General features: G+C 47.1%; 1 protein-coding gene across 1 annotated transcript in view; it reads right to left on the reverse strand.

Annotated features, from left to right (window-relative positions):
* Nucleotides 1-2,355: 2,355 nt before the first annotated feature.
* Nucleotides 2,356-18,666, reverse strand: part of GNB1L (G protein subunit beta 1 like) — an 85,615-nt gene continuing 69,304 nt past the window's right edge. Inside the window, exon 7 of the mRNA XM_049865824.1 lies at nt 2,356-3,128. Within this exon, the coding sequence (XP_049721781.1) occupies nt 2,877-3,128 (252 nt within the window). The 3' untranslated portion in view covers nt 2,356-2,876. The remainder of the gene's footprint in view (nt 3,129-18,666) is intronic.

The following is an 18,666-nucleotide window of genomic DNA, read 5'->3' on the forward strand; positions in this document are numbered from 1 at the left end:
TCCAAGTCAGACTTCTCTTCACCAGATCTACAATACTTCTGTGTATGCGTATCAAATCAGACTTGAGTAGGCTGCCTAATTTGATTTCTAGGGACCCCACGGTCAACCAGCCCATGCCATAGGTCTCTACATGTCCACTATTCTGATTACGGCTTTGACCCTGCTGTCCATTATAGTAATGACACCCACCTTGTCTTTGGTGATTAAGTGCCACCCCATTCTCCCCAGTGCATTTAGGGGTCCCAGTTCAGTGGCAGCAGTTCCCATGGTCATTCCTGACCTATGGAGAAGAGTACCCACAGCATTTCTCAAGGATGCTGGGGCTCCCCTCACAGATTTATTCCTCATAGTCATGGTGAATGGTGTCCTCTGTACCCTCCCATGGTGAGCAAGCAGGTCTGACACGATAAATCCACGCTAACATTCCACTCTCCCTCAGCCTTTGGACATCTTTTTGTACAGTGTACCAAGGCGGTTCTGGCATTTCATCCTCACTTACTGTTACTGTAGGTCACCTTCAGGTCCTCATTTCAGCCAAACAACCAACCAAACTATTAAAGCCCTTTCTAACCTCTCAAGCTACAACACTGAGTACAGAGTCTCTGCTTAAGTGGGGCCACTTCAATAAAGTTGGCCTGATCCAACTTTGTTCCTGCCACCTTGATCCCACCCCCTGCAGACCCATTCCCACGCATGTTCCTGGAAAGTTATGCCATTCTTTTGGAGAGGGGTAGCACACCTCCTCCCAGGTCACACAGTGTACCTCCTCTTTGGGGCCCACCAGAACTTGAGTTTGGTTACAGGTCTAGAGGCAGAGAGGGGTGGTGGGGGTGGACCTGGAGGTGAATCAGCAGTGTGCCTGGCAAGGCATCTCTCTCAGGGGAGGGAGGCCAGGCTCTCTAGGCAAAGGGTGAACCTCTTTAGGCAGGGCTGCAGGCTGCTTCTACTGGCAAAGGAGACTGGCAGAATTTAGGGGTTCAAGGTCCCCAGCTTCACTTGGGTTTCCCCATAGACCCCCATTCAATTTTTAGGATCCCACTCCTTTCCAATCAAGGTCTCACCTTTAAGAGAAGACACCCTGTGAGGTTGGGAACTCAACTATGCTGTAATCTGGCCAATGGCAAGATGAGACCTGGGTGGGCACTGTCTGGTTTGCTTGCTAATTCCTAGTTTTTATCATGTTGCCGTTCCATAGTGCTGCTGTGGCATGGATGCCATCTTGTGATTTATGCCCTTCGTCGTGCGTAACGCTTCATGCTTGCTGCCCAGAATTCACTGTGGAGATGGCCTCTTGCCAGCCTTTTGCTTTCACTTTGTGCTGGTTGGTTTTGTCACTTTGGCTAGGCTATAGTTCCCTGTTCGACCAAACACAAGTCTAGTTGCCATTATGGAGTTACATGTGATCAAATCAGTTGGCTTTAAATAAAGCAGATTATGTCATGTCATGTAATTAGTCTGAGGGCCCTGGGAGCAAAAAAGGACCTTCCTGAGGTGTGTTCTGCCTCCAGACTATAGATATTTTGACAAAACTCTAATACACATATGGGGGAAAACAGGCCCCATGTGAGGATCATCTACAAGCCAAGGAATCAAGGAACACCCAGTGCTAGTGACAAGGAAGAAGGACGTGGCTGAGACCCTTAGGCTTTTAGCTTCCAGAACTATGAGAAAATAAGTTTTTGTCCTTTGAAGCTGCCCACTTAGCTTTGTGGTATTTGTGTTACAACAGTACTAGGTAAGAATTTGGTACTAGGAGTGGGGTGCTGCTCTAAGAAATATCTAAAATATAGAGGTGATTTTGCAACTGTGTAATGAGTAGAGGCTGGAGTTTTGATGTGCCAGATGGTGGGAGTCTAGACTGCCCTGAAGAGATCGCTGGTAGAAGTCACTGAAACACACTTTCTTTGGAGGGAGGGGCTAGCCATGTCTTTTCACTGGCATGAATTTGGCCTAGTCCTGGGCACTATGAGCTCCTTCTGCCCAGAAATCACCTCTGCCCTCTCTTGTCAGCACTCTTTCTGCCTGGCTCTTTCTGGGGAGTTGAAGTCTTTCCTTTTACTGAGCATGGCCTCCATCCTGCGTCCTAGGCTCCCGGCTGTCCCTGGAGCAAGAAGCCATGTGAGCATTGTGGCAGCTGTGCTCAGGGTCTGCAGACTCCTGAGGCATAGTTCTGGGGACCCACACTCATCCCACCCACTCAACAGCAAAAACGAAAATAGGTGCCAGCTGGCCCCATCTATAGCGGGGCTCTTGGCTTTGACCAAGTGGGGGAAATAGGGGTCTCCTCGCAGAATTCCTACTTCAAGCCTACAGGTGTGCAAGTGAAAATTTATTGTAAAACACACTTAGGTTGGCAATGCTGCCAGATGCAAGCAAACGTCTCTTACATAGGGTATGAGTGCTCAGATGTCTGGCTCAGTTCTTTTTTTTTTTTTTGTATTTATTTATTTATTTTTAAAATTTTTATTGTGCTTTAAGTGAAAAGTTTACAAATCAAGTCAGTCTCTCATACAAAAATTTATATACATCTTGCTATATACTCCTAGTTGTTCTCCCCCTAATGAGACAGCACACTCCTTCTCTTCACCGTTTTCGTGTCCATTCAGCCAGTTTCTGACCCCCTCTGCTCAGTTTTCTTTTTTAAATTGTCAGAGTCACTTATGTATGGACAACAGATGTCACAAAAGGAAAGTACATCTCATGAAGAACGTGAGGATTCCACGGACTGCGCTCTTTATCATAAGTGGAGTGCAGCCTATGGCTTGCTGGTCCTTAGGGGTACCTGATGTCCAGTTTTCCACACAACCAAGTCAAGGCTGAAGTGCAGAAGCGCCCTCCCCACCCTCAGCGCATTTTGAGCAAGAAGCGAGGGCAAGTCATGTGCGCTGGTAGAGCGACCAGACACTGATGCGCTGATCCCCAGACCCCGAGGCCAGCAAGCCATCATCAGCGAAGGCCACGCAGTAGACAGTTGCAGTATGGAAGTCCAGCACGGCCAGTGGCTTCATCGTCCTCCAGTGGAATATGCGAACACGGTGGTCCCAGCCTGCAGTGGCCAGGAGCTTGCGATCTGGCCGGATCGTGACGTCAGCTATGCCGGGATTGGTGACTTCATGAGTTCCACACGCCTACAAGATTGAAAGCAGCAGGAGAACCATTAGGTGACAGAATCTTCAAGCCTGTCACACAGGTGCTCACCCGGGAATGGTCCCAAGGTCTGGCTGCCTGGGCAAAAAAAGAGACGCTGGCCTGCCATGGCGGCTGCACACTCCTGCAGAGCTTACCTCCTACCTCCTCAGAGCCAGTGCACAGACCTGCCTCAGGAAGCAGCCTGAACTTTGTTCTTGTCTGAACTCTTGGAGTATGAGGGGAGAATTCAGGCCCTTTCCTATGCTGCACCTCTGCTGCTCTGCCGTGAAGGCCTGCTGGGGAGGGGCTGGTTCTGACTAATTTCCTTCCCTGATAGAGAGCGGCCCTTGGGGCCTGACAGGACAAAGGGAATTCCCAGCCCTCGGGAAGGAAAGACTTTGGTTAGGTTGGGTACTGGTGCCCCTCCCCATGGGAATGAATACACTGTATCGTAGAATTTAGGTGAGAGCAACCATTGGCAGCTTGACTGCAGCATACAGTCAGCACGTCTCCCTTCTGGAAAGATCTCAGCAACCGCTCAAAAGCACAGGAGTATGAAAAGTGCAAATTCCATCTTCAAGAAAATTAAGAGACATATGAAACCCTGAAATACAAAAGGGGCTAAAGGGCTGCCAAGAGTGGGAATCAAGCAGGGTGTGGGCGGAATGAGTGAGCGACACCACCAGAAGGTGTGGTTGCAAAAGGAGCTGCAAAGTCAACTTCACTTGGTTGAGGGGTAAAACCATCATCCGTTTTGCAGGAGCTTCCCTGGGCCTGATCTGGTTCTGAGAAGGGGGCGGAGCCCTGGCCCAGCAGTCTGCAAGCTGGCCTGTCTGGTGGCTGAAAGCCCACACGGTCAGTCCTGGGTGATAGGAAAGGTTCCTGCCCTGATCCTCCCTAATACATGCCTCCTGCAGCAACAAGAAAGAACGCAATCACAATTGCTGCCTTTGTAGCTAAGGCAAGTCTTGGTTTTGCAGACTGTGTCATGCACGGCAGGGCATTTAGCATCTCTGTCCCCAGGTACTAAATGACACAGGCACTTTGCAATCACTGTGACAACCAAAGTGCCCACATACTTCTAAAGGCCTCCTAACGGGACCATACTACCCCCAGTTGAGAATCATTCACCTCTGCAAAGATAATACAAGGAAAGTGGAGGAGGGAGAAAAGGAAAAAGGAGGAGTAAAGACAGGAAAAAGGAAGAAACAAAAAACAAATGACAGCGCTCATCAGAAGCAAATGAAAATTGTTACCAAACATTTTTGCCATGAATTAACAAAACAGAAGAAAGCATAATGAAGCAATTACCCCTATAAAACAAGAGCCCAAAGCAGCAAAACAGAGGAGATGATCTGGACTGGCAACACTCAGGAAAGAAGTGGAAGAAAAGCCCAAAGAAATGAAGTGAACTGGAAATAAAGGCACATAGGGAATAGGAATGATAAAAAGTGGGCAAAATGAAAGGGAAACAAAGAGTTAAAGCGGGCTGAAGAGAAAATGATAGACATGAAAGAGGCAGAGGTGCTATAACATTCACTGATATAGAGAACCAATTTTAATTTCTAGAAATTGAAGTTTTATGATCTAAGGCCAAAGAAAGGATATAGAATATTCAACACTAAGATATTACCTAGTAAAATTATTGGACTTAATAGAAATAAAGTCCTTTTAGTAGCCAGGCAAAAAGATCAAGTCATTTATGAGGGAGGACTTTAGGCTGTCCTTACAATGTTTCACAGCCACAACTTTGCCAGCAGACAGTGGAGTGATGCCTACAAAGACTGAGAAGAAGGAAGCATAGTCCAAGAATTTTGTATCCAGCCTAACTTTCACTTAAGTATAAAAACAATAGACAAACATTTTTGAACATGTAAGAACTCAAAGAATATTGCTCCCATAAGTTATTCTTAGAGGACTAGGAGATTAACTCCTGACTTTTGAGAGATAACTGGAGAACTACGGTAAATGGTCTGGCAAAGAACACCAAATCTACTTACCTGTAGGATTAGGTCTAAAACAATATGGGAATTATGTGTATAGAACCAGTTATATAACTAACAGAAATATGGGAGAGCTGCAAGAGAGACATGGGATGTTTTTTAAATTCATGGATTTTCTCATCTTTTGTAGTTTGGGGCCAAAGGATATAATAGTTAATTTCATATTTCTTGAGTGATTATCTGACTTCCCACCATGAGTAATGACAAAAACAGTATTACTTCTTCTTCCTTTCCCACCTGACATTTAAATGCTTTAGTTCTTTAGTATTTGCCCTTGTATTTCTGCAAAAAGTAATATAAATATAAATGTACTCAACACTTTTATGACTGGATTCCAAAGTTAAATCCAAATTTGTCTTATGTATAAGAGACACTGGAAACCTGGGTGGTGCAAGTGGTTTGTGATTGGCTAACTTAAAAGTTGGAGATTCAAATGCACCCAGCAACTCTGCAGAAGAAATGCCTGGCAAACTGCTTCCATAAAAATTACAGCCAAGGAAACCCTACTGAGCAGTTCTACTCTGTAACACATGGGGTTACCATCAGTTCAGGCCAACTCAATGACAGCCAACAACAACAACATAAGAGGCACAACAAATGAATGATTGGGAAAGATATACCAGGAGAATGCAAACAAAAGAAGTGAGGGTGCGAAATTAGTAACAGAAAGATTAAATTCAGAGCCAGCCATAAGCATTGAGTAAGACATATAAAACATCTAACAATGATAAAAGGTACAATTCACAAAGAGTTATAAATATCTGTTCAGTAAACAAATAGATTTATCACTCATGAAACAAGAACAACAGGAAAGCGGTGTAACTGGTACAGAGTAACTGGTATCAGACTAGCCCTGTTGCTGTAAACAACTGTAAAACGGGACAGAACAGATGAGGCAACCGTTTATAGGCACCGGACAGCAGGCAGAGCAGGGCACTTGACAAGGTGAGTCTCCCAAATGTCCTAGCCATTCTCTGACCAGCGACAATTTTCCAGCCACAAAGTTCTAGCAGAGCACAGCAGTCAACGTTAAGCTGAGGAGGCAGAGATCAGAGTTTGGGGCAGCTAAGGTGGCTGGAATCTGTAGGGCAAGGCAGCAGAATGGAGGGAGTTGTCGGTGGGGGACTGAATACTGTGTGTGAGTTCCCTATGAGTTCTTGTGCCAGGGCTCGGCTGTGCATACTCAGGGCAGACAACACAAAGCTTACGAGAGGGTGGCTGTTGCAGGGTTGAAAGGAACATATATGAGAGGTCAACAGCGTTGGAGGTCCAGCCAGCCTGAGTGCAAAGAGTGTGACAATCTAAGACCAACTGAAGTGCTGGAAAGGCCTCAGTTGAGGAATAAGGATCATGTGCGAGTATAGCCTACTTTAGACCCAACGTAGCAAACCATAAAACCAAGCCTGTGATGTTCAAGGTGAACAGCCAGTAACTGAACTGCCTGCTAGAACAAAAGTAAACAATCTTCAGAGAAAACTATCAGAATACAAAATCTCTACCGTGTATCATTTACAACGTTCAGCACATAAACAAAAAATTATCAGACATCCAAAGAGGCAGATATATATGACCCATAGTAAGGGGAGGGGGGAACAGTTAATAGAAACTAACCCCAAAGTGGCAAAGATGTTTTACATATCAGAAAAAGACTTTAAAGCAGCTATTTAAATAGGTTTAAAAAATTAAAGAAAAATAGATTTGAATGATTACAAAAAATATGCTCTTATTGAGTGAAAAGATAGAGGCTATTAACACAGAAATGGAAATTATTAAAAAAAAATGGAAAATACGGAACTGAAAAACACAAAAACTAAAATAAAAAATGTACAGGATAGGTTTAATGAAGATTGGAAGCTGGAAATATCAATATATGTCCAACTGGAAGAAGAGAGAAAAAAATGAAAGAAAAATGAACAAAGCCTCAAGGACCTGTGGTACCATATCAAACTGTTAGTTTATGGAGTCCCGGGAGAAGAAAGTGAGAAAGGTTAAGAAAAAATATTTGAAGAAACAATAGCCTGAAATATTCCAATTTTGATGAAAAAAAAAAAAAACCAACAAAAAACACCAATTTACAGATTAAAGAAGCTCAGCAAAACCCAAGCAAATTAAAAACACAAAAAACCTAAGCACATGATAGTCAAGCTACTGAAAGCCACAGATTAAAAGAAAATCTTGAAAGCAGCCAAAGGAAAATGACACATTATATGCATGGGAATAATGATAAGGGTATTGATGAGTTTTCATTAGAAACAATGGAAGCCAGAAGACAATGGAACAACATCCTTAAAGTGCATGAAGAAAAACAAAACTGTCTCCCCTAAATTCTCTAGCCAGAAGTCCTCAAAAAGGAGGGTGAAATGAAAACACTTTTCAAATGAACAAAAGCTGAGAGAATGTTTGGGCAGCAAATTTTTAATATAAGAACTGTTTAAAGGATATTCTTCAGGCTAAAGGGGAACACTACCAGATAGAAACATGGATTTACAGAAAAAGCACTGGAAGTGGTAAATATAAAATACTATGTCTTTTTAAATTTTATGTTGTTGTTGAGAATATACACAGCAAAACATACACCAATTCAAGAGTTTCTACATGTACAATACAGTGACACTGATTATATTTTTCAAGTTGTGCAACCATTCTCATCCTCCTTTTCTGAGTTGTTCCTTCCCCATTAATGTAATTCACTGTCCCCTAAGGTTCCTATCTAATCTTTAGTTGCTGTCGTGAATTTGATTCCACGTAAACAGTTCTTAAAAGAGCATCAGGCTCAAGGCAGACTTTTTTTTTTTTACTAGTTAAGCTAAACTACTGTTTGGTTTTAAGAAGACTTCAGGGGATATTTTTGGTTAAAGGTTTAAAGGTTATTTAAGGGCAATAGTTTCAGGGGTTCATCCACCCTCCATGGTTCCAGAAAGTCTACAGTCCAGCAGAATTTGAAATTCTATTCTGTATTTTCCCCCTTTTGAGAGGATTCTTCTATAGAACCTTGGATCAAAATGTTCAGTAATGGTAGCCAGGTTAAAAAAAAAAAAGTATCATCCACTTATTCTGGTCTCATGGTAAAGGAGGTAGTTGTTCATGGAAACGATTAGCCACATATTTCATTTCCTCCTCCTATTCCTGACCCTCCTTCTTTCTCTGTTGCTCCAGGTAAATAGAGACCAATTGTTGTGCTTCGAATGGCTGCTTGCAAGCTTTTAAGACCCCACGAACTACACAACAAACTAGGAGGTAGAACACAAGCACTAAACATGTTATTAGGCCGATTAACTCAATGTCCCATGAAACCACGACCCCAAACCTCCAAACCAAGAAACCAAATCCCATCAGATGTTTGGTTGTACATAAGCAGCCTCAGCAGCTACTTTTTTTTTTTTTTTGTCATTGTTGTAAATATCACTCAACTTTTGCCAATTCAACTTTTTAGAGGTGTACAACTTATTGACAGCAATTACAGTAATCGGCTGTGCAGTCGTACCTTTAATCACTGTGGTTTTTCCCATCACCGTTCATTGAAACTCAGTATTATATAACCAATAACCCCCCCTTCCCCTCCCTCCCATCCTGGTAACCATTAATAAACTTTGGTCTCTATACATTTGCCTTTTCTTGTCTTTTTATATAAATGAAGTCATACAATATTTGTCCTTTTGTGATTGAATTATTTTGCTCAACATAATGTCTTCTAGCTCCATCCATACTGTAGCATGTATCAAGACTTCATTTCTCCCCTACTGGCTGAGTAATATTCCATTGTATGTATGTGCCACATTTTGTTTATCCGTTCATCCGTTGATGGGCATTTAGGTTGTTCCCACCTTCTCGCCATTGTGAACAGTGCTGCAATGAACACTGGTGTAGAAGTCTCTGAGTCTGTTTTGAAGTTCTTTTGGGTGTATACCTAGGAGTGGAATTTCCGGGTCATACAGTAATTCTGAAGCCCTAGTGGCACAATGGTTAAGAGCTATGGCTGCTAGCCAAAAGGTTGGCAGTTCGAAGCTACCAGCTACTCCTTAGAAACCCTATGGGGCAGTTCTACTCTGTCCTATAGGGTCATTATGAGTTGGAACTGACTTGACAGCAACAGGTTTGATTTATGGTAGTTCTATTTTTAATTTTTTGAGGAATCACCACACTGTTTTCCACAATGGTTGTACCATTTTACATTCCCACCAGCAATGGATAAGTGTTCCAGTTTCCCCACATCCCTCACCAACATTTTTTATTGTTTATCTTATCCATCCTAGTAGGAGCGAAACAGTATCTTGCTGTGGTTTTGATTAGCATCTCTCTGATGGCTAATGACATTAAGCATCTTTTCATGTGTTTGGTGGCCATTTGAATGTCCTCTTTGATGAAATGTCTATTTGCCCATTTAATGAATGGGCTGTTTGTCTTTTTGTTGTTAAGTTGTCAAAAGTTTTATATGTATTTTTGTTATTACATTCTTACAGATACATGGTTGCCGAAGATATCCTCCCAGTCAGTAGCTTGTCCTTTTACTTTTTTGGGAAAGTCTTTTGATGAATAAAAGGTTTTCATTTTTATGAGGTCCCATTTATTTATGTTGTCTTTTGCTGTTTGTACATTTGTTAATATATTAGATAATCCATTGTTAAAAGCTAGGCCTGTTAGCATTGCCCCTGCATTTTCTTCTAAGAATTCTATGGTTTTTGATCACACATTTAGGTCCTTAATCCATAAAATACTATGTTTTTTATTTCTTGTAACTTAAAAAAAAAAAAAGGTAATTTAAAGCAAAACTAATAATACTGCAAGGTGGGGTTTATAATATGTGTAGAAGTAAAACATATAACAACATTAGCGCAAAGGATAGGAGGGTAGATAAATGGAATTATACTAATATAAGGTCATAACCCACCACCCGTCTGTCAGTTTGTTGTACTGTGGTGGCTTGCATGTTGCTATGATGCTGGAAGCCTTGCCACTGGTATTTTAAATACCAGCAGGGTCACCCACGGTGGACAAGTTTCATCGGCACTTCCAGACTAAGACAGGTTAGGAAGAAGACCTGGCTATCTACTTCCAAAAATTAGCTGGTGAAAATCCTATGGATCACAGAATACTGTCTGAGACTTCAACATGCTTACTTTGGGCATCGCATCACCAGGGGCCAATTGCTGGAAAAGGACATCCTGTTTCGTAAAGTGGAGGGCCAGCAAATGTGAGGGAAAACATAATGGTTGCAACAATAGACTCAAATGTACCCATGTTCATCAAGATGGCACAAGACTGGACAACATTTCATTCTGTTACACATGGAGTTGTCATGAGTCAGAGCCCATCTGACAGCAAGTAACAACAAGGTTATTACACTTGTGAGGTGGGAAATGGTACCATGATAACTCTAACAGACTTCAATAGGTTAAGGATGCATGTTATTCACCTGAGAGCAATTAGCAAGAAAAGAAATGATAAGAGTATAGCTAAGAAGTCAAAAGGGGAAATGAAATGATTAAAAAATAAATGTTTCCCCAGCACAGAAGAAAGCAGGAAAGAAGCAAAAGAGGGACAAAAACAGAAGTGGCAAATGGCAAACAAGCAATAAGGTGGAAGATTTAATACAGACATATCAGTAATTATATTAAATACATATGGGCTAGACATTCCAATTAAAAGAGCTCACCAGAAAGGACCAAAAACCAAGACAAGAGTATATGCTGTCTACCAAAGACGCTTTTTAAATATAAAGAGATAAAGATAGGTTGAAAGTAAAAGGATGGGAAAAGTTACACAATGCAAACAGCAAGCATAAGAAGGCCAAGGCGGTGATATTAGTATCAGACAAAACTGACTTCAAGACAGAGTGTTACGAGAGATTAAGAAGGACATACAAGGGATATTCATCAAGATGAGATAATGGTCCTGAATGTTCATGCATCCAACAACAGAGCTTCAAAGTTCATGAAGCACAACAGACAGAACTAAAGGGAAAATGAGACAAGTCCACAGTCATAGTTGGAGGTTTTAAGACCCCTCTCTCAGTAACTGGTAGAAAACTAGACCAAAAAATCGGTAAGGATATTGAAGACTCGAACCACACTACAACCGCGTCGACCTAACTGACACTGACACTCTGCCCACGACTGCCGAACACATGTTCTTTTCAAGTGCACGTGGTGGGCTTACCAAGATAGGCCACGTGCAGGGCCAGGAACAGGCCTCAGTAAATTTCTACTTACTGGAATTGTACAGAGTACACTCAATGACAAAAGAATTTGGCTAGATTAAAGCTAGCCACAATATCAACAAATATTTGGAAATGAAAATAATATACATCTAAGGAAGCTTTGGAGCCCTGGTGGAGCAGTGGTTAAGAGCTATGGCTGCTAATCAAAAGGTCGGCAGTAAAAATCCACCAGCTGCTCTGTAGAAACCCTATGGGGCAGTTAGTTCTACTCTGTCCTATGGGGTCGCTATGGGTTGGAATCGACTTGGCGGCAATAGGTAAGGAACTTCTGAACCAAAGGAAACCAGGGAAAATTGAAAATATTTTGAACTGAATAAAAACAAAGATATATCAAAATTTGTGGGACAGCCCCACAAAAAAAAAAAAAAAAAGTCACCAAGAGCTGCCTTCTCAACACCACATGGGAGACCACACCACCAGGGAGCAGTATTTCAGTGACCCCAGAGAAGCCCAGAACTCTGGGCCAGCAGCTGCCTTTCCAGAGTGCAGGCAACATTGACAACCACTGTCATACCCAGAGGCCACCACCACTGGCTACCAAGAGGCCCCACTAAAGGAATCTCTAAAGGATGGACTTCTTGACTTCTAGGAGGAAAGCTTGAGATGGAAGAATGCATGGTGAGCAGGAAGAACAACCACTAAAAAAAAAAAAAATTTTCTTACAGCACAAAATAATAAGATGCAACCAGTGCTGCGAGACACATCTACGACTTAAGGGCACAGAAAGGTTGAGGGTAAAGGATTAATAAAAGTTATAAAAGGAAGTAAACAAAACAAACCTGGCCTAAGCCAAATAAAAAAAAAAAAAAGGTGGCAAAATAGGCTTCTTGGCAAAAATCTTGTCCAGAGACAATGAGGGTGACTAAAGAAAAGGTTAAGTTCACCAGGAAGGTTATTACTTTAAACTTTTATGTTCCTGATTCAGTTTCAAAATGCACAAAGCACAAATGGACAGAATGACCGGAAAAGTTCACAAGATGCATGAGGCTCTACCTGCACCTTCTGGGGGCCCCAATCACGCCCACAATTGGAACCACACAGCCGGACAAACCCAGCCTGGACTCTACGCTCGGCTCCTCTGACCCCACCCAGCCTCAGGAGGTCAACCCTCCTAAGGATGCATCCACCAGCACTCCCCTCCTGCCACCATGATGCCTCCATGTGGCCTTCTCACTGGTCTCTTCCTCACACCTGACCCGCTGTTGACCATAGCCATACTTCTCACAACCTTGGATCAGATGGTGCAGCTTCTCCACTCCAAACCCTCATGGGCTTCCTGCTGTGCTCCTGAGCACTCATCTGTCACTCTCCCTCTCCGCGGCTGTCTCCCTTCTGCTCCAAAGCACCTCCAGCCCTCAGCCCCACTGCTCCTCCTGAGGATGCCCCAGTCATCGCAGAGACAACTTCCTCACTTCTCACCTCAGATACGCCAGCTCTGCCATGAGTCATCCAAGGGACAACTTCCTCAGTCCTCACCTCAGAGATGTCCCCCACCCCAGTCACTGAAGGGGCAACTTCCTTGCTTCCTCCATGCCTTTGTTTGGATACAACCCCCTTCCCCTACCATCACAGGGTTGCCCCTGCAAGCCCTGTCACCTTACTCTACTTCCTTTTACTTTGCTGCCCCATCACCCTTTCTGTCTGCACTCTTCTAGAACATTACACATGGGCAGGAATGTTTGGTTTTCTGCTGTATCCCTGTGCCTAAAACAGTGCTTGCCTATAGCAAACCCAAACCCACTGCCATCCAGTTGATTCAAACTCATAGAGGCCCTATAGGACAGAGTAGAACTGCCCCACAGGGTTTCCAAGGCTGTAAATCTTTACAGAAGGAGAATGTGACATCTTTCTCCTGCTTGCACATAGCAGGGGCCCAATATTTATTTAGGATAAACATAAAACCTAGATGCTACAACTAACAATATTGAAATTCAACAATCAAAAAAATCTTTGGACGCTAAATCCATTTTAAGCAGAGCCTGAAGGCATGGCAAACTGGGGAAAATACGTGTAACTCACTTCAGAGACAGCTGAATTGCTTACTTTGTGAGGAGCACCTTGAAGCCAGGAAGAGAGAGGCGGCTGGCACCACAGCAGAGCTCAGTGGGAGATATGAGCAGGGAGTACAGATCAGGGGACACAAATCTCTCCTAGACCTGACCAGATGCCTGGCCTCACTCAGACGGTTCTGCAAATCACATGTACATTGGAGTTCCACGTTCCCTTACCAGACTTGCCAAGCTCCAAAGGCTGGTAACAGCTGTGCTGGTGAAGGTGTGCTGGTGGCATCTTCCCCTCAGGAGTACCAGTAGCCCCAACCAGGATAAGAAGCACAGTGCCCTTGACCCTGCTCTCCCCACTGGGACTTCCCCTGCAGACACCTACCTCCACACAGACCTGTGGCAGCACTATGACAGCAGAGGCTGACCAGCTGCAGGACCATCCCAAAGGCCGGGAAGTCAGCTCTGGAGCCCCATACAGAGCTTCATCCGGTGGGCCAGCCCAGAAGGACCATGAGGGTTGGAAGGTGCCTAGAGCAGGGCTGTGTGCGGATGTATGTCGTGTGCATAAGTGTGCACGAGGCATGCATGGGGTGTGCGTCTGCCGGGTTACAGGGGCCCAGGCCACCCCACCAGATTTGGATGGACCAGGGACACTGTCACCTCCAGGGAGAAGAGCTGGTGCTGGGACTGTGTGAAGTCCTTTTCTCTCATGTATTTCACATCCCTTTGGGTGCAGACAGTGAGTCTCACTGGAACCCACTCAGGGCCCTGCTTCGGGTCGCCTGTTTGTCCTTCCATGTTTATGTGAAGTTAGTAACACTGGGGCATTTCCCTGTGAGAAAAGAGCTGACTTAAGAGCTGACACACAACCTGAAGCTGGGGCCGAGGAAAGGAATTTAGATAGACAGCCGTTTGCTGTGGTCTTCACCCTCTTGGAAGATGGGCACACAGGCAGGGAGGCAGCACCCAGTGCATGACAAGTGGGGCCCATCTGAGGGTAAGGGTGGTGGGCATGAATCCCCACGGGGTGGGGTCCAAGCCAGCTTCCTCGCAAACAGGCGCTAGATTTCGCACAAAGCCTCCCATGTCAGTATCTTCCTCTGTAAAGCCACCAGCTCCATGAGGCTTTGGCTGCACTAGTAGATTGGCATAAACACCATGCTTGCATGAGGCCTCTGGAGGTGGAGCTGTAGGTGCCCAGGCCCCGGGAACAGGGGCACTGGCCTCTGCATGCCAGCCTCCTACCCCACTCCTGGAAACAGACTACAGAGCAGCGCTGCATAGGCCTCACCCCTGGCAGGGAACCAGGAGGCAGCGATCTCCCCTACCCCAGTTTAGGAGGAGAATGACAAGCCCTTGTCTTGGGGGCTTGTGTTTCCAAGGAGGAGGGACCCCTGCTGGTGCAGCTTCAAGGTGTGAGGCACAGCTGTCAGTGAAGGTGTCAGACTCCAGCCACCCTGAGCAGACACAAGAGGCTCTGACCTGTACCTGAGGCACTCGTGGGGCTGAGCTGGCCTAGAAATCCTCTTCTCTTGTTATAAAATTGGGAGGACTCCCGGGAAAGCGCAAGGCTTTGGGGCCTGAGGGGCCTGAAGTCTGCAGGGGGCGTCCTGGGCTGCAGTCCTGTTCCCTTGCTCATCCCCACACTGCTCAGCTGCTGCTGCTTTAAATGCAGCACCTTGGTGGAGTTGGGGACCAAGCGGGCAGCTCTTGCTCCTGCTGTGCAGATGGGAAGCCAGCCCAGGACGCTGGGCAGCTCACGCGGGTCACAGAAGGAGCAAGTGCTACACTGAGTGTGGTTAGCCTGCCTCCCAGGCCCAGGGCTGATTGGAGTGGGGGAGCCTCATTATTGTTTAAAGGCCTAAAAATACCACGGACTATAAATCAGGGCGTTCTTTAAGGCTTGTGGGCACTGCCCCAAGTGTGCGGGGGAGAGTCTGCTCACCACCTGGGCCTGATGACAGCTGATGCAGGATCGGCAAGAAGCTCACGAAGTGTCTCCAAGAGTGCAGGAGGCCTCCAGCACGACCGTCAGCCCGAGGCTGGTGGTGTCCTGACGAGGGCAATCAGCACTCCGCACCACCTCTGCGCCTCCACATCAGCTCCGTCCTGGACACAGGGCCCTCCAGGAAAGATTTCTGACCACCAAGTGACTTTCACAAGGCATGACCTCAGGTGCTAGGAATGTGCAGTGCGGAGAGGGCGCCATCTGGTTCCGATTACCCAAGCTCTGGTGCAGGGAAACCTCATCTGCATCTCTGCTCCCAGTGCTCGCCTGGGAGAGATTGATTTGGGCTCATTAGAGACTTCAGGAAAAGGACATGAGGTGAGGCACATCTGTGTCCTCGTGGCCCACAAGCCCAAGGCAGGCGGCTGCACCAGTGCACGGAGGGCTCAAGAGACGGGTGACGCCTCCAGACCTGCGGTGGCGTGGCTCATTGCTGAGGGCATGTGGTTGCCTCACCGGAAGACACTCTGTGAAAGGTGAGGGTGTGTGGTTGCCTCACTGGAGGACACTCTGAACAGTGAGGGCATGAGGTTGCCTCACTGGAAGACACTCTGTGAAAGGTGAGGGTGTGTGGTTGCCTCACTGGAGGACATTCTGTGAACGGTGAGGGCGTGAGGTTGCCTCACTGGAGAACACTCTGTGAACGGCAAGGGTGTGCAGTCGCCTCACCTGTTCCCAGGTACAAAGGATGTTTTCAGTTGCTCATCTGAGCAAAGTGCAGCCAGATTTGCTTCCTCCCCAAGGCCTGGGCTTCACAGAACTTGAGACCCTGCTGGACCTTTGAGGCCAACTTTGAGGGTGAAGTTGGGAGAGCATGCAGGTCAGCTTCAGCCCTTTCCAGCTGGACTCTTCCCTTTCTGGCCTCTCCCAGGACTGTGTGCCTCCTCTCACGGCTGTCGTGGTGATTGCTGATCGGAAGGAGAACAATCCGTCTTGAAAGCTTTGCCCTCCTTTGATGTGGACGGCTGTGTGCAGCAGCCCCCTGCCAAACCCCTCGCCACACATCACGCCAACCACTTTCATTCTGCAATTTCTGGTTCCCCCTTCTGCTTTAACTTTTAAATTCATTAATACAGTAAAACCAGCTCGGGACTAGAGCATGCCCCATAAATTTAAGTCTTAACTTCCAGCAGCTGTTTCCTGAACATGCCTGGGGAGACCAGACGGACCTGGGCTGGGCCAGCAGAAGGAACCCGGGGTGCAGAGAAACCTGGGGAGGTGCAGGGCTACCCCAGGAAGGCGCTAAGGGGAGCTGCTTTGGTCAGGCTAATAAACTTCAAGCCACAGCTGGACCGGATCCCCACAGAGAGAGGTGGGTGCTCGCAGGTCTCCTCTAGGCTCAAGGAGCAGGAGGGAGGGATCCGAGCTGACACTCAGCTACCTGGCTCAGTACAGGCTGCCAGCCCTGCCACTGGGGTGGCCACCAAGCAAGATGGCAGTGACACAGGGGCTACATGAAGACTCAGCTCCTGGAGAGGCTCAGCTTCTAGTCTCTAAACATCACCATCATCTGGATGACTTTCACACACACCACCACCCCAAGTCAATGATTGCCAAGGCCTCAGTGGCCTCCCCCAGGAAGGTCCGCCCCCCAAAGCACAAGGCTTGGCCCTGCTAGGGACAGTGCCTGCCTGGCCGTCCTCCCCCAGAGCTTCTGTGTACCCGGCACAGGCCTGACCTGGAAGAGGTGGGTGGTCCCAAGGAAGCATACAACATGGTGTGTGATTGTATTGCCCATGAACCCATGTGGATCCCACCTTTCCCTCCTTCCCTTGGCTGTGGCAGCCTGCTGGGGTCCTCACATATGCCCCTCCCTCCCGTACCCTGCAGGGCTCACCCCCACTCCCTCAGGTCCCTGTCCAGAGATGGTGTTGCATCAGGGATGCCAGGCCAGTCTTGCTCTACGCCTGTCACCTTGCCCAGTTCCTTCCTGGGATAGCCCTCACTCTGGTCTTAACCTCCATTCTCCAGAGATGCCTTTTAATGCCACGTAGAAGGACACATCCTAGCATCCCTCTGCTCCACCTCCACCAAGCACTTCAGGCCCTGGAGACCCCAACCTTCTGGACAGCCTCTGGCCTCTGGCCTCTGGGCACAGTGCTCCCTGTAGCTCTCCTGTGATGACCTGCTCCCTGGGCCCACCCTCAGCCTGGCTGTCCTTGCTTGGTCACTCCCCTGGAAGATCTTGCCATGATATCCTCATGGGTGCACTCAAAGCACAGTGACTCCTGTCCCTACAGCATCCCCGCCCCTTCTCAACATGTCTGGCTTTTCATCCAGGCCCACCTCTCCCCGACCCAGCCCAGTGCTTCAGGGACTCTGACTATTGTCTGTCAGGGTGGGCCTGACTGGTCGAAGGCTAGCCTCTTCCCCAGCACGAGTAGGTATGGGTGAGGCAGGCTTGCCAGGGCTGCCGGGAACGACTTCCTGCTTTCAGGGGCCTGGAGTGATGTGGCCTCTCAGGTGTCATGGGAGGTGTGCATAGGAGGGCAATGCCAAAGGGCCCAGGTGCCAGACGGAATGCTGGGGTTCTGCTATGCCAGCCTCTCTCCAGTGAGGAGCCAAGGAAAGCCCACAAGAGAGGCCAGGTAGCTGGGCTAGCTTCTGCTTGCAGTCATGCTGGGGATACACAGCTCCAGCCAGAGTCCTGTCCCTATCACAGCACAGCTTTTTGAAGGAGTTGGTCAAATCCTGGCCTTCCGAGGCTCCCCAGCTAATGGGGCTCCTCATGCACCCCCCAGAAGCCAGTATGTGCCCAGGCCATACTCTGGGGGCCAAAAGGCAGAGGACACACCCAACGCCTCATCCTCTGTGGGCTTCCCCCCACTCCAGAACCTCACCAGAGCCAGGCCTGGACGGGAGGCCACCACCCCACTCGCTAGACTCCGCCACATCCCCACACAGGGCCTGAGCATGCACGGGGCCACCCTATGCTGAGTGCTGGGGCCAGAGGCCCAGAGGGGGCCCAAGTGCTCTGTGTGCCGCTCAAGACGGGCAAGTCTGCAAGACATGGAGGGGAGGCTTTGAGCAGCAGCCCAGTCCGCCCCAGTCCTCCGCACCCAGCTCCCAGCAGCCTCCTCGGCAGCCTGCAGACTGCCACACAGGGCGTGACTCCATGGGTGTTTTCCACATTGAGTTTTCTTTTTTTGATTAATCAGTTCCTTATTTACCAAATTCCTCTGAGTTTTCACAAATGGGCTTGAATACTCCTGGACTTTACATGCCTTTTCTCTAGATGGACAAGACGTGACTGCTGTTAACCTGAGGTCTGGGAGAAACCCAAACCATGTGAACGGTTCACACACG

The sequence above is a fragment of the Elephas maximus genome, chromosome 22 (genome assembly GCF_024166365.1).
Source record: "Elephas maximus indicus isolate mEleMax1 chromosome 22, mEleMax1 primary haplotype, whole genome shotgun sequence".
Classification (NCBI taxonomy): Eukaryota; Metazoa; Chordata; class Mammalia; order Proboscidea; family Elephantidae; genus Elephas; species Elephas maximus.